This window comes from Dipodomys merriami, unplaced genomic scaffold (assembly GCF_024711535.1).
Source record: "Dipodomys merriami isolate MVZ:Mamm:240054 unplaced genomic scaffold, mDipMer1.0.p SCAF_36, whole genome shotgun sequence".
NCBI lineage: Eukaryota > Metazoa > Chordata > Mammalia > Rodentia > Heteromyidae > Dipodomys > Dipodomys merriami.
The window spans coordinates 1962768-1990563 of NW_027205159.1; the positions used below are offsets into that span (position 1 = coordinate 1962768).

General features: G+C 36.3%; 1 protein-coding gene across 6 annotated transcripts in view; it reads right to left on the minus strand.

The window, feature by feature from the left end:
- The window catches only part of Aff3 (ALF transcription elongation factor 3), a 579697-nt gene that overhangs the window by 162932 nt on the left and 388969 nt on the right, over positions 1 to 27796 (minus strand). For all 6 annotated transcript variants that reach the window (XM_069988533.1, XM_069988537.1, XM_069988535.1 and 3 more), the window contains 2 exons: positions 25129 to 25165; positions 14962 to 15013 (listed from right to left, as the gene is read on the minus strand). In XM_069988533.1, the coding sequence (XP_069844634.1) occupies positions 14962 to 15013; positions 25129 to 25165 (89 nt within the window). The remainder of the gene's footprint in view (positions 1 to 14961; positions 15014 to 25128; positions 25166 to 27796) is intronic.

Below are 27796 nucleotides of genomic sequence, written 5' to 3' on the forward strand. Positions count from 1 at the left end.
CAGGGCACCTGGTTACATTTGAGTTTCATGTAAACAATCTTTCAGTACAAGGATGTCCAAAATATTGCATAGGACATAACGCTAAAAAAATGATTCCTTGTTTTTCTCTGAAATTCAAATTTAACTGGGTGTCTTGTATTTTATTTGGCAACTCTACTTTGGAAGTTGAAGAGGAGGAATTAAAACAACCACAAAGACATCTATTTACAAGTCATGGGAGAAGAGAAATTTCCATTCCTACACTGAATGCCTTCTGGCCAGTGTGATGATCTGGGCAACATCCCTTTTGCTTCATTTTGACCCATCACACTTTCCTGAAAGCTCTCCAGAGTCAGGCCATACCCTGATACCGGAGAAGTCTGCCTCAGAGTGCAGGTCCCTTGGCAGCCCCTGCTGTCCTAAGGCAATATGGAATCCCAGAGCAGTCACGAAACCATGCAAGTGCTCATTTAAACTACTTATTTTTCTTCAAACGTTGAACACCAAATTTAGTGTTTTAAAGGGCAGTGAAACAGTTTTCTCTGCTTAGTTCTCATTTGGAGGCAATTTAGCATGATTAGTAACAGTGATTATGAGAGAAAACCAGAATTCAAATGTACTAGAAAAAGTAAGAAAAGGATCACTTCTTGGATATTTTGAAAGAAAAGATAAAAATACCATTGTGCTTCTGACATTTAAAGGGAAGATAAAGATATTACATTAACTACTAATTCAAGTATAGTTTTGAACAGTTAAGGAAGCCCTGGGTTAATACATAATTTGGAAATGCTGTCCTGGTATTTAAAGAAACATTAAATTGCATTATCTCAGCAATATTTTGAAGCCCAATACCCAAAATGGAGGATCTATAATAGTGTGGTTAAAAGCATGGGCACAGGAGCCAAATGAGTTCACATCCTATCTCTATCACAAACTCCAGTTGGGTGGTACTGGTCAAAATCCTTAACTTCTCTGTGCATATATGCTTTATCTGAGAATGGGGATAATTATTCCAGACAGTTATGTGAGTTACACCACATATAAATGATATGAGTAAAAGGCTCAGTAAAAGGCTCAGAACAGTGCTCAGCATACAGGAAGTACTCAGTAAATTTTGTGAATGAGGACCACATCATCTAGCACTAACAACTTTCCAAGGACCTAATAACCTTCTACTAGGCTCCACTGTCATCATCCATCACCGCTAAACCACATACAAACTGCAGCATTTGGCATCTGACAACCTCAGATATCATTTGTTTATTTGTGCTTCTAATGCAATTCTGTGGTCTGAGGCAATCTGAAAAATAGTACTTGTGAGTCAGACATCTCTATGGTAATATCCTAGCATGGTCATGTAGCTAGCTCTGTGTTGGGTCATATAGCTTGAGTTATAAGATGGGAAATTCTATTGTTTACTCTTGTGAGTTGCAATGAAGATTCAAGAGTTGACACATGTAAAGTGTGATCCTCTGTTTCAGTTTATACTTGTTTCCTGCATAATTATCTCATATAATTATCCAAATTTTATAAGGCATTTAGTACACAGCATGGCATCCAGTTAGCATTTAGCATTGCTACTGCTTGATCATGGCATGCCAGCACCTGTACTGTTTGAGCCAAATGCCTGAAATTCCACAAGATCCTTATTTTTAAAGCAGGAATAGCCTTTTGTTAAAAAAAAGATAAATGTGTGCATGTGTGAAAATATGGTCACCTGCTTTTATCCTTTCTGTCCCTTTGGCTATTTCAGTCAGTTTAAGAAGCTAAAGGCAGAAGGTGGAATTCTCTGTGGCAGAACCTTGGAGGCCAAAGTGAACATACTTCACATGCTTCAGTTAGGACCATGTGAACACAGCTTCACTACACCCTTGCGGGCAGCAGAGGCCCTCTGAGGTGAGCAGGTGGGTTGAGACTGGAAAGCTGTCATTTTACTTCTGCCAGTTGGATTGCCCGATGAATTCCAGACTCTAGCTTGGCCATTCCTTCACACCACTGTGAAGAAACAGCACAGGTACCCGCATCTGTAGCCATGTTTCCTTGCCCACTCCCTGGCTGTTTGGGAGGCAATTCTCCTGTCAATAGGGAAGGAGGAAAGGGCTTTTAGGACTTTCTGCTCTTTGTTAAAAATGGGATCTCTTCCTTAACACCTCTTTCACCACATGGGTTCTCTGTGCCAGGCCACAAACCTCAAAGTGGCTCTGGTGCAGGGTGACTAGCTGGGTTCTTGGCTCTGATGTTGCAGACTGTGAAACCTCTCTGAGCCAACTCACTTTCCTAAGACCCTGTTTTGCCCTTTTGGAACACAAGATGTGGTGTTGTAAGAAAATACCTTATTGGACTGTTGTAATGGAAAGTAGTATCCTATGGTATCAGGAGGGTGCAAAGAGAATCTGTGATCAGAGGCATTGGGGAATTCAGCTTGCAAGTTTGTAAGCTTTGCATTTAGAAGCTTTCTGTCTTAATCAGAATCTGTAGAAGAGAAAGAACTACCTAATGGTATTTCTGAAATGTGGATATAATGTACAGTCAATATATTGAAAAACTGTCCCTGCATTGATTCATTTATTTACTATCAATACTTTTCTACTAAAAAAGTGCTAGGTTGTAAATGCTGGGAAAGGTTCAGACAAAAGAGCATGGCAACACTTTAGGAAAGACAATAATGTACCAGGAAAAAGTATAACCAGTGTGTTAATGTCAAGTAATAATTATTGATCATCCACTGCAACCAATAAACATGGTAATATAAGCCACACTCTTCCACAGACCAAATGCCTTCTGAGAAGAATGTCTCCATCTGCAAAGGCTACAGTGAATACAGAACAGCTGAGGGTTATTAGTTAATGTCTCTGTGAACTGAAAGAACTCATTGCACAGGTGCCAAGCTTCCTTCCAAACTGTCCACATTCATCAAAAGTGATTAAGTGAATCAGTTGTATATGTGGCCTAATTAGGAGTCACTGAAAATTTTCCTTTTCCTATGACACAGACCCTAAACAGCTACATCTTGAGCCTGTGATTGGGTCCTAAGATTTTGAGTTGTCAGTCTTTTGCTTTTGTAGGTTCTACTAGCATGCTCCAAGGTCTTCTGGGGGAGTACTGCAGGAAGCCATTACATCCTGGCAGTGTAGGCTAGAGATTAGGCTTGAGTGCAAACAGACTTGCTGGCTGCAAAACTTTGGAGAAGCTCTTTTATTGGTTTCCTTGTCTACACAGCTGCCAAAGCCACTGGCAGACTGATGTGATCAGTAACCAAGGACCCGACCCATATGAATTTCTTTCCTTTCCTCACTCCTTTGAAACACAGCACCATAATAGTTGGTCAGTACCTATATTGTGTTTGGTGAGCTGTGGCTGATAAAGGTGTATTTGTGTGCCTATGACCTGTATTTAAAAATAGGAAATAAGAACAAAAAGTTCAATTGTGTTTATAACACTTTACTTTTAGCAACACACTCACACAGGAGATGATGTAAAATGTATTTCTGTTCAGATAGGTTAGATTCAAAAACGTTGGGATATTACCCCTAAGAATTTAAAGCAGGGAACTGAAGAGACATCTGCACTCTCATTTCATAATAGCATTATACAAAGGAGCCAAGAGGTGGGAGTAGCCCAAGTGTCCATGGACAGATGAATAAACAAAATGTGGTATATGAATGCTCCCTGACTTAAAATGAAATTAAAGCCTGATAGGCATGTCTTGGATTGAAAATGCCAAAAGTGAACCATACATTAAATTCCCCCAACCTACTGGATATCTAAGCTTAGAAACACAGCACACTAACGTTGATTGTTTCCCCTGTGATGGGAACAGAGACTTGCTGTCACTGCTGAACATGTGAGAGAGAGTCCTATCACCTGTCACTTGCCCAGGATAAGATCTGAACTTAAAAGTCTAAGTACAGTTTCTACTGAATGCTTATCATTTACACACCATCTTGAAGTCTAAAACTTGTAAGTAGAAACTCTTTCATGGGCTGGGAAGGTGGCTCAGTGGTAGAGTGCTTGCCTTGCATGCATGAGGCCCTGGGTTCAATTCCTCAGCACCACATAAGCACAAAGGAAAAAGCCAGAAGTGACGCTGTGGCTCAAGTGGTAGAGTGCTAGCATTGAGCTGAAGAGCTGAGGGACAGCACCCAGGCCCAGAGTTCAGGCCCCACGACCGGACCCAAAAACAAAATTGAAAAAAAAAAAAGAAACTCTTTCAAGTCAGGGACAGTCTATAGGCACACAACAAAATACTATTTCACCTCAAAAAGGAAGGAAACTCTGACACATGTTATGATGTTTATGAGCTTTTAGGACATTATGTGACAAGAAATCAGCCAGAGAAATACTATATGCTGTACTTAGATGAGGCACCTAGAGTAATCTACATAGATTGGTGCCATAAACTGACAGGAGAGGAATGGGAGGTATGGGTTAGTGGGTGTAGAGGGACAGTTTTGGGAAATTAAAATAAAAAAAGAGTTCTGGTGAAACATTATGCTGATAAATGCAAAAACATATGAATTGACATTATGCTATAGAACAGAACACTTACCTAATTGCTTAGTATTTAAATCTTACATGTATTTTTATTTTTTTCTCTTTCTTTTTGCCGATCCTGGGGCTTGAACTCTAGGCCTGGGCACTGTCCTTGAGTTTTGCTTAAGACTGGCACTTTTCCACTTGAGCCACAGTGTCACTTTCAGCTTTTTCTGAGTGGTTTATTGGAGATAAGAGTGTTGCAGACTTTCCTGTCCTGGCTGGCTTCAAACCTCTGTCCTCAGGATCTAAGCTTCCTGAGTACCTAGGATTATGGGTGTGGGCCATAGGCACCTGGTTGCTTACATGTATTTTTCCATGACTAATAAATAAATAATTAAAAAATCTAAATTTCAACACAAGCCTCTAAGGAACCTCTCTGATTTGGGTTGATAAGGAAGTATATTTGGAGGGAGCCTTAAAATCAAGGAAAGAGCACATGTGAATCTGGGAAACTAAACAAGGGACAGGGGAATAAAGATTCTCTAAATCTGCTAGAGGATTCTCTCATAAGATCCCTGGGACCATGGCCTACAGCCTGGGATAAATAGACAGAAAATGTCTGCAGTCTTGTTCTGGCATTTTCCTATTGACATTCTTGTCTTTTAATTTGAGAGTAGACACATTATGACTTTCCTCTTTGGTTAAAATGACAACCTCACTGTCCCAGTCCACGAGCCCAGCCCAGTGAGTCTTTGGTGCGTGCAGGCTGGTCTTGGAGGTTCTTTTTACCTCCATGGATAAGTCATGCTCCTTATGGCCTTGTCTAATTTGTTCATAGTGATCTAAAGAACCATAAGACTCTTCTTACTTCATTTTTCATTCTTGGTGTCTAAGAGTAAAAGAAATAGGATCTGGCTGACTTTCTTCAGCCAAGGCTGCATACAAGTTTTCTCATTTTTTAGCTATCAGGATCCTGGTTAATCACTTCAACAGATATAGAAAAAAGTCTCAGAAGACAGGCACCTCACAGGCTAAAAGATCAGCCAGAATTCATCATTTTAGACACAGATTGCTATAGCCAAGATAAATATTAAGGAGGATTCAGGTTTCTCAGGAAAAAAAAATTGGGCTAACAATTTTCCAAAAGGCTTTGATCTTTCAACTTCCAAACACTATTATATGATCAGTTTATATAACCTTATTACTAAATGCACATACATAAATGATAGATTTATTTATATGATTTGCATGCATACAATTATTCCCCTGGGTATTCTTTCTCTCTGTATCTAGCATTTTCTAAGCTAGTTTTACAATGAACATAGACATTTTCAATGAGAATTTTTCACTGATAGAAACATTTTGTCCACCTCATCTTCATACATGACCCAGAATTACATGTTATATACCAGGGTTGGAGAGTGGCTTTGAGCATCTCTGTTTGGTGCATTTTATTTAATCAGTCAACAGTCAATGACACCCATGTCTTCCAAGATGTTTTGAAAGGGAAGTCAGTGGTGGAGGCAAATTCATTGGCCTTCTTTAGACCATCTGTCCTCTCTGGGGAGGGGTGAAGCCAAGCATTTCTTGCCAATGGTCCTGCCTGTTGAAGCCCTGGGGATGAGTTTATTCTGGTTGATATCTCTGGAGCAGCTTGGCTGCTCAGCCTTTCTTCTTTACAGTTCCACTAGAAGACCTTTTAAAACTTTCTAATAATTTTTATTTTTATAATCCTTAATTTTTTCCGGGTTTCTCATTTTTTTTCTAAAGAATAGGTTCAGTTTTGGTCATCTATAGGGATGGCTGATAGCAGTAACTATGATTTATGGGGTGCCTACTTGGTAATAAGTACACTCAAAGTATTCACTTTTTAAGAAGGAATACATTCTTGGGTCACTGTAATTCATTCTGAGCTTATATTAATTTCCAGTACTTTCTTTGATTTGTTGTGTTTCTGGGTTTTTAATTAAGAAAATTTCAGCCGGTGCCAAGGTTTTTAGAGTTTCTCCTATTCCATCCTACAATGTTTTCAGGGTATCTACTTTGACTTTGAGGTCTTTGATCCATTTGGATTTGATTCTGGTGCAGGGTGATAGATAACGATCTAGCTTTAGTTTTCTACTGGTGTTTAACCAATTTTGCCAGCACCATTTACTGAAGAGGCTTTCTTCCATTCTATTTTTTTTAGCTCCCTTATTGAAGATTAGATGGCTATAGGTCTGTGGGTTCATTTTTGGGTCTTCAGTTCTATTCCACTGGTCCTCAGGACTGTTCTTGTGCCAGTACCAAACTGTTCTGATTACTATGGCTTTGTAGTAGAGTTTGAAATTTGGTATTAATATTCCTCCAGCAATGTTCTTTCTGCTAATGAATGGCTTTGCTGTTCGGGGTCTTTTATTGTTCCATATGAAGTTTTGGATTGCCTCTTCTATTTCCTTGAAGAATGAGGTTGGAATATTGATAGGTATCACATTGAATTTGTAGATAGCTTTTGGCAGTATTGCCATTTTCACAATGTTAATCCTCCTAATCCAGGAGCATGGGAGGTTTTTCTACTTCCTTAGTTCTGCTTAATTTCCTTTTGTAGGTTCTTAAAGTTTTCATCATAGAGGTCCTTCCGGTTCTTTTACTACACATTTATATCTATATCTATATCTATATATATCTATATATATATATATATATAGATAGATAGATAGATAGATAGATATAGGTCTGTCTGTCTGTCTGTCTGTCTGTCTGTCTGTCTGTCTGTCTGTCTGTCTGTCTCTCTCTCTCTCTCTCTCTCTATCTGGACTGTTTTTTTTCTCCTGGGAATTTAACACGTTGCCTGTAATGCTATTTCTTTAATTTATTTTTTATTTTCTCAGGCTACAGTTGCTTTGCCCAGTTAAGAGCCATCTACAAATGTAGAAGGTACTCTCTTGGGATTTGTCTAATGCTTATTATGTTACTGGTCCATGACTTGAGAGCAAATCTTTCAGTGGCAGGCAAACCTGGATAAAGCATATACTAGGATCCTGTCAGATTGTGGCCTCCACAGAATCTTTGAATCTCCATTTGCTCTGGCCACTATTTCTAGGGTTTTTTCTAGTATGGATGGTAATCTACTATGTTGGTTATTCCTCTTTTATTTTAGCCATTGGCTATTGCTGGGAAGGTTATTGTCTCTAGAAAAGCCATAGTGGTAAAATAAGATAGTGGTAAGCTTTTGGCTTTCAGGGTCTGCATCTTGTGTTTGAGACTTGCTTTGTCATTTCAAGCTTTGTAAATGCAGGGACTTTAACTAGTCACTTTTTGCCTATAACGGGAAGTAGTAGACCCTTCTTTCTGAGGGCTAGAAGGCATAGGACATGTCAAGTGATAATAGTTATAGCTGATGAAGTTTCAATGCTGTTATTGTTATGCTATTGGGTAAAATTGTCACATGATTATTTTATCCTTTCTATATAATTATTGTTATATTTTCAATTAAGGTAAAGTTTATATGCAGTGCAAAGTACAGACTTCGTATTCTTATTTATTTATTTTGGTAGTACTATGGTTTGAACTCAAGGGCTTGTAATTGCTAGGCAGGCACTCTACCACTTGAGGGACACAAAGCCAATATGTGTATAAATCTTAAATGTAAAATTCAACACGTTTTAACAAATATATGCTACCTTGTAATATAGAACAAGATAACATATAGAACCTCCTCTTGCTCCAGAAGCTCTATCACAGACCTTCCTATTCAATTCTCAGCATCTCATAGAAACTATTGTTATAAATTCTATGTCCTCAGATTAGTTTTTCCTGTTTCTTGGACTTCATATAAAACCAATCTACATTATACATTCTTTTTTGTCTGCCTTTTTTCACTGAACATATTACTTCTATGATTCATATATGTTGTAGTATGGGCCTGTTGCTACACCATTAGAAGTATTCCACTGTACAAACATGCCACAATTGTTTGTCCATTCAACTGCTGAGGGATATTGTAGACATTTTTGGTTTTAATCTACTATGAATAAAGTAGTTTTCCATTTCCTAACAAATGGGGTGATATGATTCTTTCTGATGGAGGCATATAATTCCATTGTGTGTGTGTGTATATATATATATATATATATATATATACATACATACATACATACATACACATATATATATATATATACCACATTTTCTTGACCCATTCATCTACTGAGGGGCATCTGGGTTGGTTCCATATCTTAACTATGATAAATAATGCTGTAATAAACATAGTTGTGCTTGTTGCCTTAGTATGGTCTTGTTTGTGATCGTTTGGGTAAATGCCCAAAAGTGGGATTGCTGGGTCTTAGTGGAGCTCTATGTGGAGTCTTTTGAGGAATCTCCATACTGCTTTCCAAAGTTGTTGAACAAGTTTACACTCCCACCAACAATGCAGTAGGGTTCCCTTTGGGCCACATCCTCTCCAGTATCTGTTGTTATTAGAGTTCTTGATTATAACCATTTTAACTGGAGTGAGGTGGAATCTCAATGTTGTTTTGATTTGCATTTCTTTTATGGCTAGGGAGGTTGAGCATTTCTTCATGTGTCTATTGGCCATTCTTATTTCCTCTTCAGAGAATTTCTCTTTAAGTCTTTAGCCCACTTGTTAATTGGGCAGTTGTTTCTTTGAGGATTTGTTGTTGGGGATTTAATTTTTTGAGTTCCAAGTATATTTTAGATATGAGACCCTTATCCATTGTATGTATGGCTAATGAAAATCTTCTCCCAATCCGTGGGCTTTCTATTGATCTTGCTAGCTATGTCCTTTGCCATGCAGAAGCTCTGCAGCTTCATACAATCCAATCTGTCCAACCTTTCTTTGATTTGTTGTGTTTCTGGGTCTCTATTAAGAAAATCTTGGCCTGTGCCAAGGAGACCTAGGGTTTCTCCTATTCCTTCCTGTAATGTTTTCAGGGTGTCTGCTTTGACTTCAAAGTCTTTGATCCATTTGGAGTTGATTCTGGTGCAGGGTGATATATAAGGATCTAGCTTTAGTTTTCTACAGGTGATTAACCAATTTTGCCAGCACCATGTACTGAAGAGGTTTTCTCCCATTCTATTTTTTTATGTCCCTTATTGAAGATTATGTGGCTAAGGGTACCAGCACAACTATGTTTATTGCAGCATTATGTATCATAGCTAAGATATGGAACTGACCCAGATGCCCCTCAGTAGAAAATGTGGTATGTGGTACACACACACACACACACACACACACACACACACACACACACACACACACACACACAGAGACACACACACACACTGGAATTCTATTTCTCCATCAGAAAGAATGACATCATGTTAGGAAATGAAAAGACTTGGAAAGAAGTAAGCCAGGCCCAAAGAAACATAGGTCCCATGGATTCCCTTTGTTGCAATAACAAAGTATATGTATGGGACAAGCAGTAAAAGTCAGATAAGATGATGTTAGGCGAAATGAACCCCAAGATAGGGACACAAGTGTTTTTTTCTTTCCTTGCTATTGTGTCTAACGTATTTATAAGGTACCATGTGATTTTTTTTTGTTGCTTTGTATGTCCCACCCCCACAGTATAAACCCTGTTTTCTCTGTATTTGATGTTGGTGTAATTTGGGAAGGAAGAGAAAAACAAATTGTTTAAATAGGGATACAGATTGACCCATTGCAATGAGATGTATAAGATGCTATGTCAAAAAACGAACTTTACAATTTAGGTGTGGGGGGCGGGTGGAGTTGAGGAGGTGGGAGGGAAGGGATGGTAGGGGAAAAACAAAGGAGGAGGCAACAATGCTGGATAAGAAGTGTATTCATGACTTTGCTCATGTAACTGTAAGCCTTCTGTACAGTATTTTTACAATAAAAAATTTAATTAAAAAAAAAAGATGATGGTAAGCGAAATGAACCCCAAGATAGGGAAACAAATATCTTTTTTCTTTCTTGCTATTGTTTCTAACATATTTATAATGGGCCATGTGATTTTTTTGTTTCTTTGTATGTGCCTCCCCCATGGTATAACCCCTGTTTTCACTGTATTTGAATGGCAATGCCCTGCATCTTGTATATACTCTTCTCTAATTCAGAGAGGGGAAGGGAAAAACAAAATTCTTAAATAAGGATACAGGTTGACCCATTTTAACAATGAGATGTACAAAACACAATGTTGAAAATGAACTTCGGGGGAGGCGGGTAGTTGTGGAGGTGGGAGGGAAGGGATGGTAGGGGAAAAACAAAGGAGGAGGCAACAATGCTCAATAGGAAATGTATTCATTACCTTGCTCATGTATCTGTAACCCTTGTACAGTATTTTTACAATAAAAATGTACAAAAAAGAAAAAATATAATTAAAAAATAAAAAATTAATATCTGTCATTTTGTAACTGAATTGTCAAGAGTTCCTATATAAAATGAATATAAATTATTTGTCAAAGGTGTATATACCAAATGTATTCTCCTAGCCTGTGGCCTTTCTTTTCATTTTGAGAAGCAGATGCCTTTGATATTATTTTCTTTTATGATGTATATTTTTCTGACCCCTGTGAGAACTTTTTGTGTATTGCAAGGTTATGAAGATAATGTTCTATATAACCAAGAGTCACAGATTTTAATGCAAAAAGGTTTGTACATAAATCGCTCATAAATATAATATCACACATTGTATTTTTAAAATAATGTACTTTTAAAACAATGGTGTTTTCTGTATAATATCATTGTACCTTTATTTAAATCTTGGAATTTCAAAAAATAATAATCATGTTCTGTCCCCTCCCCCTCAGTTTTGATGCTGAAGTCTTTGGGCCATCTCAATTGTGTAATATGAAGGCTTCATCATCCCCCCTTATCTGTTTCAGCACCATTGGTTGAAAAGACTTGGCTTTCCACACTGATTTGTTTTGGTGTCTTTTTGGGAAAATCAATTGATTCTATGTGTGTGGTCTATTTCTAGACTGTTTCTTCCATTGATTTGTTTGTTCTCCTGCCACAATAATTTCAGTTACTTTGGTTTTATAGTAAGTGTTGAAAGCAGGTACTATATATGGCTGTTATTGCCTCTCTCCTTCTCGACTATTAGGCTACATAGGTCCTTTGCTTTGCTTTTCTACAACAGTTTTCACACTCAACCTATAGAATCGTTTTCTATGACAATGCCCTGCTGAACTTCTGATTGTGTGGTGAATCCATAGATTTCCCTTCGCCCCACCCCATTCCTTTTGAGTACCTATTTACTGGTGTTTTACTTTGCTGAACTTTGATTTTGGCTTTCTAAGAAACTACAGCATTTGAGGTCTCACTTGATTCTATCATATTTCAGTTAATACATTTATATACACTTGCATACTACCTATTTACTCATAAGTTTGTAAGCTATAGAAGACCCAGAAATAAACCTCCAGACATACAGCTATCAATAAAGGAGGCAAAAACATAGGTTGGAAGAAAGACAGCCCCTTTAACAAGCTGGCAAAACTGGATATCCACATGCAGAGAACGGAAACTAGATCCTTGATAAATGGGACTTGATAATAAAGACTTCATAAATGGGACTGCATCAAACAAAAAAGTTTCTGTATAGTTAAGGACATAGCTAACAAGCTAAAAAGACAGACAATAGAATTGTTGAAGATCCATTGCAACAATGAGATGTACAAATCATTATGTGGAAAAACGAACTTTACAACTTTGGTGTGGGGGGAGGTGGGGAGGTGAGAGGGGGGAGATGGGAAGGGATGGGAAGGGGAAACAAAGAAGGAGGCTACAATGCTTAATAAGAAATGTACTCATTATCTTGCTCATGTAATTGTAACCCCTCTGTACAGTATTTTCACAATAAAAAAAATTAAAAGAAAAGAATTGTTGAAGATCTTTGCCAGCTACGCATCAGACAGCAGCCTACTATCTAGGATATGCAGAAAACTTAAAAAAAATTAAACCCTCAAAATCTCAACAACCCAATTAATAAATAGGCTAATGAGCTAGAGATCTTCTCAAAAGAAGAAAAAAATGTAATTGTTTTTTGAATTTCATTTTTCAATGAAATTTAATTGCATATTACCAATAATAATACATTTTAATATGTTGATGTTGATACATTTCTAATTTAAGTAGTTGTTGGCTTGTTAGGACTTGATCTGTAAACAATCATTTCTCTCAATGTTTATGTATATTATTTTCTTTCCTTATGAGACAAACTAGAATCTCCACCACAATGTTAAATAGAAGTAACAATTAGAGGCAACACTGTTATCCTGATTTGAGGAAAGAACATTTGCAGCTTTATTGTTGAGCATTCTGAGGGACTAAGGTTTTCATTTATTTACTTGTATAGAAGTCCATCATTAGATAAAACAAATTCCTTCCTTAAATACTATTTTGTCAAGAATTAATTTTTTTACATTCATGTATGGGAATTATTTTTCCAAGTGATTTTCCTATACCTACTTTATTTCTTCTTTATTCTGTTAGTATGGTGAGTTACATTAACTGACTTTTCAATGTTAAACCAAAATATGTTCTTGCAATATATCTCACTTTGTTATAAGAAATTACTGTACATTTTCACAAGTTACTGGATTACATATGCTAATACTATAAGAATGTTTACATCAATTATGACAGGTGCTGGGTTATAATTTTCTTTTTGTATAAAGTTTAAGTATGGGTTACACTACTTTACACAATAAATTGGGTAATTTTCCTTCCTCAATTTTATCAAAGAGTTTTTATAAGACTAGTAATTTATTTTGTATATTCCATGGTTATGTACTTACTTAATTTTTGGCTCATCATTTAAAGTATTTATTCTATATTTCTTCTCATTGAGTAATTCTTGTTGATCTCAATTCAAGTACATTCATATTTTTTGTCTTGTGATTTGTCTTGTGTCTTCATTTAACACCACCTAGTAAATTTTTCATTTCTGCTGTTGTACCGTTTAGTCCCCAAAAATTCATTTGGTTCTTCCTGTTTACATTTCCCTAATGAAATTCTTTCCTATTTTTGGTCACGATGACAGTGTGTGTGTGTGTGTGTGTGTGTGTGTGTGTGTGTGTGTGTGTGTGTGTGTGTGTGTGTGTGTGTGTGTGTGTGTGTGTGTGAAAACATAACTTGCTTCTAAGCAGCTTATATTTGAGTTGCGAAAATTCTTTTTTTGGGGGGGGGTCTCTTTTTATTTATTTATTTTTTAAATCATTTTTTATTGTGAAAATACTGTGCAGAGGGGTTACAATTACATGGGCAAGATAATGAGTACATTTCTTATCAAGCATTGTAGCCTCCTCCTTTGTTTCCCCTTCCCATCCCTTCCCATCCTCCCCCCCTGCCGCCCCCCCCCCCACCAAAGTTGTGAAGTTCGTTTTCAACATAACAACTTGTACTTCTCATTGTTGCAACAGGTCCACCTGTATCCTTATTTCCAGTCTAAATGTGACTCAAAAGAAGCACATTTTTCAGTGACTATACCCTTTTCAGTTCTCTAGAATGCCTCCAGATGGCATTAAAACTCTTTTCCCATTATATTTTGTAGCACAAACAAATGAAAAATTAGTAATATTTTAACTTTGAAGACTGTTCATACTCATTATGCAATCAGAAACTACAACAATGGAACTGTTCAGAACTTTTAAGGGAGTGCCTTGAAAGACAAACTCTACAATCAAACCTATTATAAAATATTTAAGAACCAGATCTTGGACAAAATGAAACACACAAAATTATATCCCAGACTGTGATTTCTAATGACTAGCATTTCAATGCTTAATAAGTAATAAGAACACCCAGTCCGTAAACAGAAACTCTCACAAAGACCGTCCTAAAATAAGAGAGCAGATGTCACTCACTGAAAGTGACAAAAACAGTGATTTTGAAAGGAAGGGTTACTGACTCTGTAGGCCTAAGCAAAATCATTTGTTATAAATAAATAACTGAAATATTGGTACATCAATTTGGTGTTCAATTAATAATTTCATCACACTTAGGAAGTCTTTGAATACTGAGAGGACAACAATAACACAGAGGTAGGGATATATGCTTCATTATTTAAAGATACCAACAAAATCTTGAGTTTCCAAAGACAACTACAATCATATTTTCACATAATTCAGAAGAAGACTGCAGATGCAGGCTTGTTAAATAATAGAGCTGCTGCACGGATGTGCGGGAAGAATGTCCTCAGTATGTGTGAGAAGTTTGGCAAGTTTTGACAGTGCTCAGTCTCCAGCCAAATAAAGGGCTCACATCATTTCTCTCCAAGTCCATACCTTCAAATCTCCTTACATTTCTACTTTAAAAAGAGGAACATTTACATTTTCATGGTTCCTTTCTCTCTACTACAGCATAAGATTTAAAAATGCATCAATACCCAAAAGCATTTAAAAAGACATTATCATGAGAAAAGAGAACCCAGCTTCCTTCTATTGAGATTACTACCATTACAAGATAGTTGCACAGTTTCATTTTATAAGGCTTATTAAAGAACAGACATCTCCCAGAGAAACAAGAAAAAGACTTACGATGTATTTGATGTGCCATTGTCTGGACTCTCTGGCTCAGCTTCACCTTTTTCTTAAAAAGGAAGTAGAAAAAAATATCAACATGAAAGTCTTGCAATCTTCAAGATTTAAGAGAGATTAAACAAATTTCTATGTTCCTATGCACAGTCTTTCAGAATGTGAAGCAGGAGGCTTTTAAAACATCTTTTATTGTCTGAGGACTAGATTTGCAAAATTATTTTGTCTTTGCAATGTAATTAGCCTAGGTACAGATCTGTGAGTAGGTATTAAGAACCTATTTGCAAACAACCAGAGATTTGGAGTAGAGACCTTGCCAAGAGATGAATATCATGCAGATGGAATCAGTTTATTTCCCCTCCATTTTACAGAAAGTTTAAGGGAATACACCTACTAGCATTTTACATCCAAAGCACTCTGAACTAACACAGGTCAAATGGGGCTAGGCTGAATAAGAACTTGGATGAGAGAATTTTATAGAACATCAAGGTTGTAGTCATGAAATCCTTAAGAATTACACCTCAACCCTGGGCAGCCTTTCCCAAGTTAAAACACAAGAAACCAAAAATCCTTGTTGGCCATCTGATCAGATAGATAGTTATGTACATATGGCCATCTGAAATGATGCTAATTCAGTTGGATTAGCATCATTTCAGATGGAACTCCCAGGATAGGGAAATAAGTGTGTGTGTGTGTGTGTGTGTGTGTGTGTGTGTGTGTGTGTGGTGTCTCTGTGTGTGTGTGTTTTAAAGTACTGTGTGAACTTCTTTTTACTTTCAGTTCCCCCCGTCCCAACTTTTTTTTTCCCCCGTCATCACTGTTTTTTGATTTTGGTACCCTGTATCTTGTATATACGTTTATCTGATTTGGGAAAGGGAAAGGGACTCAAAATGGTTAGAAAAGGACAAAGGGTGAACTACTGCAGCAGTGATAGTCACAAGACACTATGTTGGAAATGAACTTTTTAACTGGGGGAGGAGGGGAGTTTGAGGGAGGGAAAGTGGGAGAAAATGAGGGGGGGTAACACTGTTCGATAAGAAATTATGTTACTTATGTAGCTGTAACCCCTATGTATATCACTTTTACAATAAAATAAAACATTATTAAAAATAATATTGTGGGATGTGGTCACCAGGAATTTAATGCGTTTACTTAGGTTAGCCTGTAAAGTAGTTTTATTTTTGGAGTTTTAGGGGCAATTTCTAATCCTAGACCAATTGTGGTGTGGAACATGAGCTATCATTGGGTAAGAAGCCTCTTGTTTGGTTTGCTGGAAGCTGGGCATGGAAGAAGAATCAATCAAGCTATGGCTGCTGGTAGTTCTGCATGGGTAAGTGTTAGAACCACGTTAAATTAAACAAAGAATATTAATTAGACTAAGAAAAAATGAAATTTAACTGGGACAAACAAATCCCAGGTAACCTGAGAAAGTAAGTACAGATCGTAGGAATGGAACAAACTGAGGTCTGGCATTTACTGAAATTTGCAAAGTGAGTAAAAATAGGGCCAACCTTGAAGGACAGGAGCTCCTTGTAGAGAAAAACTCCAGGAGAGTCAATAAAAGGAAAAATTCCAAAGATAAAGACTTGGAGTAAATTATGAGTTAAACACCAGGTTACTGGAATTCGGTAAATAACAGTGAATCTTAGAAAGAGTCAGAAAACCTGGAAGGGGTTTGATTTTGGGGTATGATAAGTGAGAAATTTGTAATGTGGTTTTTGCTTTGAGGACTTATTACTTTGCTTATAGAAAATGTAATTACTATTTCACTAATTTGTTTCTTTGATGGGAAGATTTGGGATAAGGACTCTGCCTTGTGACTTATGGTCTTGGTTATTGGAATGACTGGAATTATAATCACCATTTTGTAATCACTAATTGCTATCTCAGCTTCTGTAACTTGCTTCTTTGCTGATCGGCTACCTGTGAGTGGCTATTTGACTTTATTGAGCTATTTACTGAGCGATTTGACATTATTGCTGTTCTTCACTGTCTTGGTATAGTGAGGTACAGCCACAGCAGCAATAAATACTCCTGGCTGAATTGGCCGAGTGTTGGGGTATCTTGTTGGGAAATCGGGCACTGCATTAAGAGTTAAAGGAACCCCAATGAAAGTCGTGAGTTGCAAAAAAAAGGGGTATGTAAGTGGCATACTGTACTCTTTCAAGTAAGACCTGGTTATCTCCTAGGATCTTTCAACCTTTTGCTCAGGTCCTCAGGCCTAAGCATTGTACTAAGCCCCATGTGTCAGCTGACAAAGTTAGCCTGTGATCACCTTGTCTCAGGAATGACCTATTTCCTCTATCAGACAATGAATATATACTAAAAATGTTGTCTAAGCTAAGCTCAAAACAAGCTTCCTATTTTCTTTTTCCTATAGCAAACAGCTATGAGAAAAGGCAGGCAAGCGTTAGATAGGGATCATATATCCAACTAGATATTTAAAATCTGGGTTGTGTGCACACCTGGTCCAAGAACAGAAATGTGAGAGATAGCCACTTAGCCAAAAGTTGATCATGTAGGAGAAAACCAACGTCTCAAAATGTTTGCTGATAATGAACTAACTAGTCAGGGTCCCAGACTATGGGAAATTAAGTTAAAGCAAAAGCAACAGATTAATAAACTTGTTCTAACACTCATACTTTATTATTATACTGGGTCAATGCTATGCTCATTTAGAAAGCACATGAAGCCTCATCAACTGGCTTCTATGCTAGAAAAAAAATATTTTTTTTCCATTGAACCACCATCATTCCTGATACAATTTCCAAAGAGAGTCATAACACTGCAGATAAAAGACACGACTCTCATATATTGATTTGTCTATCCCCCTTTGAATTTGGAGAAACCGTTTACTCTCCCTGGGTAGAGTTGCCAGCAATTATTCCTTGTACCATTATAATCAAGAATGTAACATAGCAGTCTCAGCTATAGCAAATAATAGCAAATATTCCAAACAATTTATGCCAGAAAAGAGAGAATCAGTAATATAAAGAAGAGGAGGAGGCAACAATGCTGGATAAGAAATGTACTCATTACCTTGCTCATGTAATTGTAACCCCTCTGTACAGTATTTTCACAATAAAAAACTTATTTTTTTAAAAAAAGAAGACCATCTTAGGTGGTCTGAATAAAGTATGTTTTACCTTGAACAATAATACTTCCAAATAACCCACAGGTATAGAGGCCACAGGCTGGATTGCACATGGGAACTGGGGGCTACAGGAGTCATGGGCTGGCTTCAGTTCTGGGACAAAGCTGCAGCTGATTATCTTTGCTTTTAGCAGCACTTATGTTGTGGCAACAGGGAAAACAGAATAGGTTCTGGTAAATAGGAAGGGTACCATGGGGCCAAATGGGACATTTAGGAACGGTGTTAGTGTGAGCATTCTTAGCAACTTCAGTGCTACAATGAATTAAGCTATTTGGGGAAAAGAGAGCTCTAGATTAAGCCAGGGAATACATTTTTTTTTCTCTCAGAAAGAAAAGAATGCAAACATTTCCCCCAACGTTTTGAAATTTTAGGTGATGCAATTTCTGAGGTTAATCTGAAATATTTAAGGACACAAGCCATAGAGAATTGTAGCATCTTTATCAAGACCCAAGGGAAGATGATGAAGGTAAGCTAGAAAACTCTCAGTATGAGGTCTGGTTGGATACTCAGGAGATGCCTCCCTGCAGCCCACAGAGAGGACTGATTGGGGTCAGCTAGTTGATCTCATCTGCCTTCTTAATGGATACTACCCCTCAGATGCTTTGGGAGGGAACTTGTACTGGTCATTAACAAGTTGGACATAAGAGACTTGCTAAGGTACAGTGCAGTTATTGTGCATGTGGAAAAACAATTACAGAGAAGCAGGATTGAGCCACCAAGAAGGCTAGATATATGTGTTAATAATGCATATACAACCCTGTGTATGTATGTGTATGTTACACGCATTTTAGCATGTTACATGCTTTTTCAGTTGTCACTCTTCTGATGATACGTCACTAATTCAGAACTATATGCTACAGGAGAAGAGGTTAGGGTTGGGGATGTAGCTCAGTGGTAGACTGTATACTTAGCATTGTGAGGCCATGGATTTAATTCCCTTTCTCCAAACCCTATCCTTTTGTTCTTAATTCTAAATAGCTATAGATTTCTTCTTCTATTGGCAATATCTAAAATATTTAAATATTGATATTCAGGAACTATTAATGAGTTATCCTCATAAATATTAATTTAGATAATTTAATCTTTGGACCTGTCTATAGGTCAATTACATATATTATAAACCAATGACCAGCATTTGCAGAATCATAATTTAAATATTAGATATTAAAAGACAAAGTATCATGGGTGGATCTACGCAGAAGGAAATGTACTAAAGCTAAATGAAAGCAAATATTCCTGACATTTATGTCCAATGAGCTCTCATTCTTTTTATTCCTTTATGTTAAAGGTTAGTTTTTTGTCTAAGTAAATACTAGAACTTTTCTAAAAGATTTTTATAGTGTTTATTATCTATCTATCTATCTATCTGTCTGTCTGTCTGTCTGTCTGTCTGTCTGTCTCTGTCTGTCTGTCTCTCTCTCTCTCTCTCTCTCTCTCTCTCTCTCATCTTTTTATCGATTATCTGTCTGCTTTTGTGCTGTTATCAGGACTTGCTCTTGCAGATTAATTTGGAGCAAATTTGTATCTTTACAATAGTGAATCTCATTATCATACCCTCCATTTATTTAGGTCTTCTTTAATATGTTTTGATAATTTGTAATTTTCTTTATTGAAGTAGTACCTAATTTGACCAGGCTTGTGATTTAGTAAGTTATATTTCTCAGGCTAGCATTAGTTAACATTTTTAAATTGTGTTGTCCATTTGTTCATAAAGAAAAGTTCAACTGGTCATGTGTACATCAAAATTTTATCCTTAGTTCTAGTAATTCATCTGTATGTTGTTTGAGTTTTCTACAACTGTATAATTTGAAATGAGATTTTTTTCCATTCTCACACATACTTATATAAATATTTGTTACCTTGATCAAAGGTTTACTAGCGGAGCCCATGTCTTAATCTAATTGTTAGGAGCATGCTATATTACTTCAGTATTTAAAAAGACATTTTTTTCTAAGATATTCTTGAATGTATCATTTGTGCTAATGAAGTAACCTTCTATTTTCAATTTAATAAAATTTTTAACTGGTCTTGGGACTTGAACTCTGAGCCTGGGCTCTTTTGCTCAAGGAGAGTGTTCTACCACTTGAGCTACAGTAACATTTATGGCTTTTCCTGTGATTAACTGGAGATAAGAGTCTTATTGACTTTCCTGACCAGGCTAGCTTCAAATTGTGATCCTCATCCCTCAGCCTCCTGAGTAGTTAGAATGAGAGGAGTGAGCCTCCAGATTTCACCTTATTAAGTAATTTTTTTCTTTTCTTTTTCTTTTTTTTGGTCGGTTCTGGGCCTGGACTCTGGGCCTGGGCACTGTCCCTCAGCTCTTCAGTTCAAGGCTAGCACTCTACTACTTGAGCCACAGCGCCACTTCTGGCTTTTTCTGCTTATATGGTGTTGAGGAATTGAACCCAAGGCCTCATGCATGCAAGGCAAGTGCTCTACCACTGAGCCACCTTCCCAGCCCTAATTTTTTCTTTGACTTACATAAATAGCAAGTTTTTTTGGGGGTCAGTTCTGGGGCTCTCATTCAGCCTTCTGGCTCATACATAGCTGGTGCTCTACCAATTTGAGCCATATCTACAGGCCAACATTGTACATGACTTTGCCTAAGCTGGTTTCATACCACAATCTTCCCTTCTCAGGCTCCTAAGTAGGTAGGATTAGAGGGATGAATCTCAGGAGCCTTATATAGTGAATTTTAATAAATATTTCTAATAAGCATTTATTGAAAGAATATTCTGTTTCAATATTTAATATAGTGAATTATATCATTATACTTAATAGAACTTTGAATTCCTAGAACTTCACAAGTATAAATAATACTTTAAATTCTATTTTGATGGATATTAGTATTTCCTTAAGGTTTTACATTTATGATCATGAATAAAATTAACCTGTAATTTCTTTTTTCTTTGCTTTACTGTCAAGGCTATGCTGGCCTGGTAGAAAGAGTTGGAAACTGCTATTCTTGTCCTAATCTTCAAAAATGGTATCAGTTTGAAATTTTTCTTCCTGTGATTTTAGTAGAATTCCTGGTGAAAAGTGTCTAGCTCTGGAACTATGCATGAAATGATTTTGAAAAAACAACTGAGCAAATTTTTAAAACAATTGTAAATTTTATATAAAACATATGTAAGATTTTAAAAATCATTTCAATTATGTTCATTTTTTAATCTAATTTTGAAAAAAGTTGTTTATATTTTATTACTGTTTTGACCAGAGGAATGTGGTTTGTTCCTCTTTGTATCCCTGTGGTGATTTGCGCTTTTCCAGGAAATTCCTCTATTCATACTTTTAAAAAACAAACATTTGGCTGTATTGATGTGTAAAATCTGTGTTTTCTATCTTGTTAATTTCTATTTTTGTCTTTTTTAAATTAAAAAGTTCTGTTTGGGGTTTACTTCACATTTTTTTTACTTCACTCTTCTTAAGATGGATACACAGTTCTTTAGTTTTTTCTTTCCTAATATAAGCAATTAAAGCTATAAACATCCTTCTGATGTTTGTACATTTCCCTCTGTTGGAATACTAAGTATTTTATTGCCTTCTAGTTTGAAATATGTACTAATATCTAAAGCACTTCTTCATTTTTAAACATACACGTGCCTATAGTCAGAGAGCATGATCAGACCAGCACAAAACTGATCTTCTGAAATTTGTTGAACTTGTTTTATGGTCCAAAATCAGCTTGTCATTTTCCACATATACAATTGGGACTTTGAAAGTATGGTGTCAATTTTTATACATATTCCTAATTTGCTTATAAATGAATATTTTGTATCTGCTGGTCATGGGTTTTTGCTAATTTTATTGTTTAAATATTATATATCTTTATTTTCCAATACAAATGGTTTAAATCAGGGCATTATACTTGTTAGGCAGGTACTCTAATCACTGAGTGAGTCTGTCAGCTCCCTTTTTTATGTTGGTTATTTTTGAGGTAGGGTCCTCCTAAGATCTGTCTCCCAAGAAGCTGGAATTCTAGGCATAAGATACCATGTCCAAGACATTCTTATTTATTTATTTAGCAAGATACAGAATTCTTGGTTAGTAATTATTTTCTCTCACCTGAGTAACATTATTATTTCACTGTTATCTCCCACTGCTAATGTAAGATTGTATGGAAGTTTACTTTTTTGATGATATTAAAAAGTATTTTAAGTTTTTTCTTTATGCACATGCCAATAAGTCCATGTGGAGTTATCCTATTTAGTGTTCAGAGGCTTCCATTCATCTGGAAAATTCACAGCAATAATGGCATATAATATTTACCCCTTTTTTCCCCTCCCCAGACATTTCATAGAATTCTTAGCCATATGTTAGATTTTTCTGCTTTTTAAAAAATCTCTTCTATGTCCTATTTTCCATTTCTGTTTCTAGGCTCCATTCTAGATCAATTCTTAATTTTCCAATTCATTCATTCATTCTTGGTTCTAATGTGCTGTTAAACCTGTCCATGAAAATTTTAGTTTCTATTTTTTTCCTCTACAAATGCTGTTTAGCATTTCTTCAAATCTTGCTCCTTACGTTTTGATAATCTGCTTCCTGAGTCTAGTAATTATAGGATGGGACCATTTTATAGTCTAGCCTTAGTAATTCTCTTCTCTCTCTCTCTCTCTCTCTCTCTCTCTCTCTCTCTCTCTCTCTCTCTCTCTCTCTCCTCTCTCTCTCTCTCTCTCTCTCTCTCTCTCTCTCTCTCTCTCTCTCTCTCTCTCTCTCTCTCTCCTCTCTCTCTCTCTCTCTCTCTCTCTCCCTTCCTTCCTTCCTTTCTTTTTTTGGTTGGTTGTGGGGCTTGAACTTAAGGCTTTGACACTGTATCTGAGCTTTTTTTGCTCAAGGTTAGTACTCTACCATTTAAGTCACAGTGTCACTTCTGGCTTTCTGGTGGTTACTTGGAGATAAAGAGTCTCATGAACTTTCCTGCCTGGGCTGGCTTTGAATCATGATCCTCAGATCTCAGCCTTCTGACTAGCAAAAATTATATGTGTGAGCTATTGCTGCTCACTAAGGCTGGGTAATTCTAACTCAATTCCAATATATGAATGAGCACACAGACTTTCTGCTGCCTGTTCTTTCCTGATCTTGCACACAGCCTCTTATTTCATTTTATGTAAAGTGCTATTGATAATGACTAACTCATTTTCCTAGGAATATTATTTATTTGATCATTACCTATTCTCCATTTTCTTTGTTTTATATCCTGGAGTTGACCTTTCTACTCTGGTTAACTCCCTTTCATTTTCCTGTGTTTTAGGAAAAAAAAACAAAAAAAAAAACCACATTTCATGTTCCAGATTCTAGACTTCATTTGCTACTTTTAGTTTTTAATTCCAAAGTGCCTATTCAGTAACAACTTCTTATCAATCTCTTTTTTTTTTTTTTGTCTGTCGTGGGGCTTGAACTCTGGGCCTGGGTGCTGTCCCTCAGCTCTTCAGCTCAAGGCAAGCGCTCTACCACTTGAGCTAATGCACCACTTCCGGTTTTCTGGTGGTTTATTGGAGATAGGAGTCTCACAGTCTCTCCTGCCCAGGCTGGCTTTGAACCGCGATCCTCAGATCTCAGCCTCCTGAGTAGCTAGAATTACAGGTGTGAGCCACCAGCGCCCGGCTTTATCAATCTCTTTTTAATCCAACACAAATAATTACAAATGTTTCTGAAAACTGTGATTATACCTGCACATTTTTCTGATTTTCCTTAAATTACAAAGATTCTTTTTTTTTGTTGTTTTTTTTTGCTAGTCTTGGGGCCTAAGCCCAGGGTCTGAGCACTGTCCCTAAGCTTCTTTTGCTCAAGGCCAATATCCCACCACTTCAGTCACAATGCCACTTCCAGCTTTTTCTGTTTATGTGGCACTGAGGAATCGAACCCAAGGCTTCATGTACGCTAGGTAAGCACACTACCACTAAGCCATCTTCCCATCCCCCAAGATTCCTTTTGGGATCAGTTCTTTTTTATGCTCAGTGGTTATACATATAAAAATAGAAGGTATCTTACTTTGGGTATGCAGAATTTTTGAGAAAAACTGACCAGTGCCCAGCCTGTTTCAATATTTAAGTATTGAATGGTACGCGTAATACTTAAATATTATAAAATAACAAGTTATTATTATAAAATAAAGTTTTTATTTTAAAAAGTTTTACAAAAACTCTTCATTGGTTTCAGTAAACCACTATAAAAGATGTGACAACTGAGTGACAATTGCCTAGTACCACCTTCCCTGACTTTTCTCTAGCTGAGCATAATGGTTCTGGGGTATCTGAGAGCATTTTCCTGAATATCTTTTTTTCCTGAAAACTCTTTTGCCTTTCAGTGGTCCAGTGGGGAGCCTCAGTTCTACAGACACATCCACTAGCTCAGAGTGATTTTCTTCTTCAAACATAGCAACTGAAAAAAATGTTATCTTGTTATCAGCCCACTGTGCTCATGAAATTAACAAAGCCCAGCCTATGTGGATGTACTCTTTTAGGATGGGAACAATGTAGTTTATGCATCTTAATGCCCTAGACAAAATTAATATTGGTAGTGCCAAAGAAGAGATTTAGGATACTATTTCATGGAGTGCTTCTGTCTTTGATAACAAAATTCATGTGTTTTATTGGCCACTGATTGAGAAAGGAAACTACTTCCTTACAGTCTGCCCATTTCAAAGATGATATGGAATATACATCATGCAACTTGGCATTTTTCTTCATAAATTCTAACGTCATTTATTTTGAGGTCTTTGAACCGTTTCTTTATTTTAAGAAAATCATTTATTTGCTTTTTAATTTTTTCCTCTTCACATATATTAAGATACAACTCTAACAATATGCAAACTCCTCCCACATACGATTATGTTGAAATTCTTTCTTCCTTTAATATTAGCACTCAGGGTCACCAAGAATCATATCCATTTGGGGAACACTTGAACAAATGGTCCACTTAATTTGGTTTGTTCAGTGAATTCCTTCATCAGCCATTGATTCATCTTCCCTCCCTCTCACTCCCCCATTTAAAGCTATAGAAACAGACTTTCTTACTTGGATTATTGTGTCCAGAAGATACAAGCTGAGAGTCCTGAAAGAATAAGAAATATCAATTAATTTGACTATTTTGGCTTTCTAATCCCAAGCTGAATATGAGATATTTTACTGATCATTCAGAAGCAAGGCATTGATCATAACTGCCATCTACTGTCATGAGACTATGCTTGTTAAGTAGTTCTGAGAAAACAGTTCATAACCACATTTATTTTGTATTAATGACTTTTGTTTCATTTATTGAGGTGAAATTCATATAACATAAATCATTTTGAAGAAAACAATTCAATGGCATTTAGTGCATTCACAATGCTGTATAACCATCACCTCTATCTAGTTGCAAAGTACTTTCATCACTCCCAAATAAGGACTCCTACCCATTAAGCAATGGCTCCTCATTTCACTTTTCCTTTCAGTGACTAATTTCCATCTTTGTCTATGGATTTAACTATTTTACATATTTTGTATAAACAGAATCATATAGAACAGGACCTTTTAGATATGGCTTCTTTCAATTAGCATAATATACCTGAGTTATTGGCTTATTTCACTTAATATGATTTTTATGTTTGGAAAATATATACCATACTGTTTTTATCCATTTGTCTATTGATGGGTATTCGGACAATTTCTACCTTATAGCTAACATAAACACTGCTTTTATGAATACATATATATTCATTTCTTTTCCGTACATACTTATGAGTGAAATTTGGGGGTCATATGGTAACTCCATGTAAAATTTTGCATTCCTACCACAAATGCATGAAGGTTCCAATTTCTCCAGAGCCTCAACAACACTTGTTATTTCCTATTTAAAAAAAATCTAGCCAGCCTTGTGGGGATAGAGTGGTATCTCACTGAGTTTTGACTTACCTAAAAACTAGTGACATTGAGCATTTTTTTCAAGTTTTTGTTGGCTATTTGTAAATATTCTTTGAATAGGTACCTATACAATTCCTTTGCCATTTTTAATATCATTATTATTTAGTTAAAAGAGTTCACTATACAGTCTGGATACTGTATCTTTATTAGACACATTACTTGTCAATATTTTCCCCATTCTCTTAATTATCTTTTCCCTTCACTGAAGTTCTATACTGAACAAAAGTTTTCACTTTTAATGAAGTTTTAAAAAATTTTTCTTTTGTTGCTTATTCCTTCAGAGTCCTATCTAAGAATCCATTGCTTAATCTGATAAAGGCTTAAGTCTGTTTTCTTTTTATGAGGTTTATGGGTTTAGTTCCTGTATATAGTTACTGATTTATTACATTATTGACTCAGAATGTAACTCACTTTCCTCTGAATGTACCTTATTGCCAGAACCTCTCTGCAGAGGTTGGCAACCTTCTTTTCCACCAAAGACAATGTACTGAATGAACATCTGTTGTCAATCACACAGAGGTTGGCAAAAAGATCATTACAGATACACCTTTATCAGCAAGGGTACAATTCCAGTATTATACAGTATTTTATTATAGTTACTACTCAGAGATTGAACCTGATTTTGTTTCTATTAAAGTGAGATGTAAAATTATGTCTTGAGAATTCACCATCACCCTCCTTTGCAAAATTCTCATTTAACATGAAATATAAGGGTAAAATAAAAAAATGACTTGAGATCATAGGCATGTAAAAAATAATAGCATAAAAATTCTAACCTAACTCCTTTATAATTCTGGTATGTGGAATAAAAATCCATTGAGATGGAATTAACTTCTATGAAGTGGCTTAACATATTTTAACAGAATTTAATGGGGCTGAATGGGACTTATGCCATATTCAAGTTCAAGTAAGAATGTCTGTTGTAAAAAAGGAATTCCAGGGACTAGCATAAAATGAGCCAGCCTGGTGGGCAGGATCTGGGTGAGAATAGAAAAGGAGAATCCTTGCTCTGTTGGCAGATGCCAATTAAACCTCACTCAGTGTGTTGATAAAAATGAGCCATTTATCTGAAGAAAGAACCAGTTCAAATCTTACTCTGAGGTTCAGATTTTAGAAAACAGTTATATGATAAGATCTTATTCTTGAAAAATAGGCTAAAATTCAATCTACCAAAAAATGACTGGCCTATTTTGGATATATGTTATTAGATATCTACAGTTACATTCACCAGGTAGACTGCTGTGTTTTCATTCCTTTGTATTTAAATTTTAGAGTTTATATCTGAACATGTTAGTTTTATAAGGCTTTCATTTGTGACAAAAATTGTGGGCCCTAGAGGTAATGCGTCTGGGCTGTCTGTAAATTTCTCCTCTCATTCACCATCTGTTACCAAAAATCAAACTGACAGTTTTGAACAATAGATAATGAAAATTATAATTGTTTATTTTTAGATAATGTTAAACATGGAACTTTAGTGTAAATAACTGGTTTGAAGTTTATTTGTAGTTTTTGATGCATGCTAGCAAACTCAAGAGGGAGATTTATAGTAAATTTTCTAACTCCAAAGCATCTCCTTTTACATTGGCTGGCTTTCTTTTTCATCCTAGGGTATAAAGAGAAAGGCAGAATTCTCAGTTCTGTAATGATGCTGGAATTCTTCTCTATAAATCTTTACAAAAACTACTCAGCAAGAATAGTTACAGACCAAATCTAATGCCAACAGATTTATGGCCACCTGAAATGCTTATGAGCTGCCTATGGACACCAGGACACCCCCTTCTGA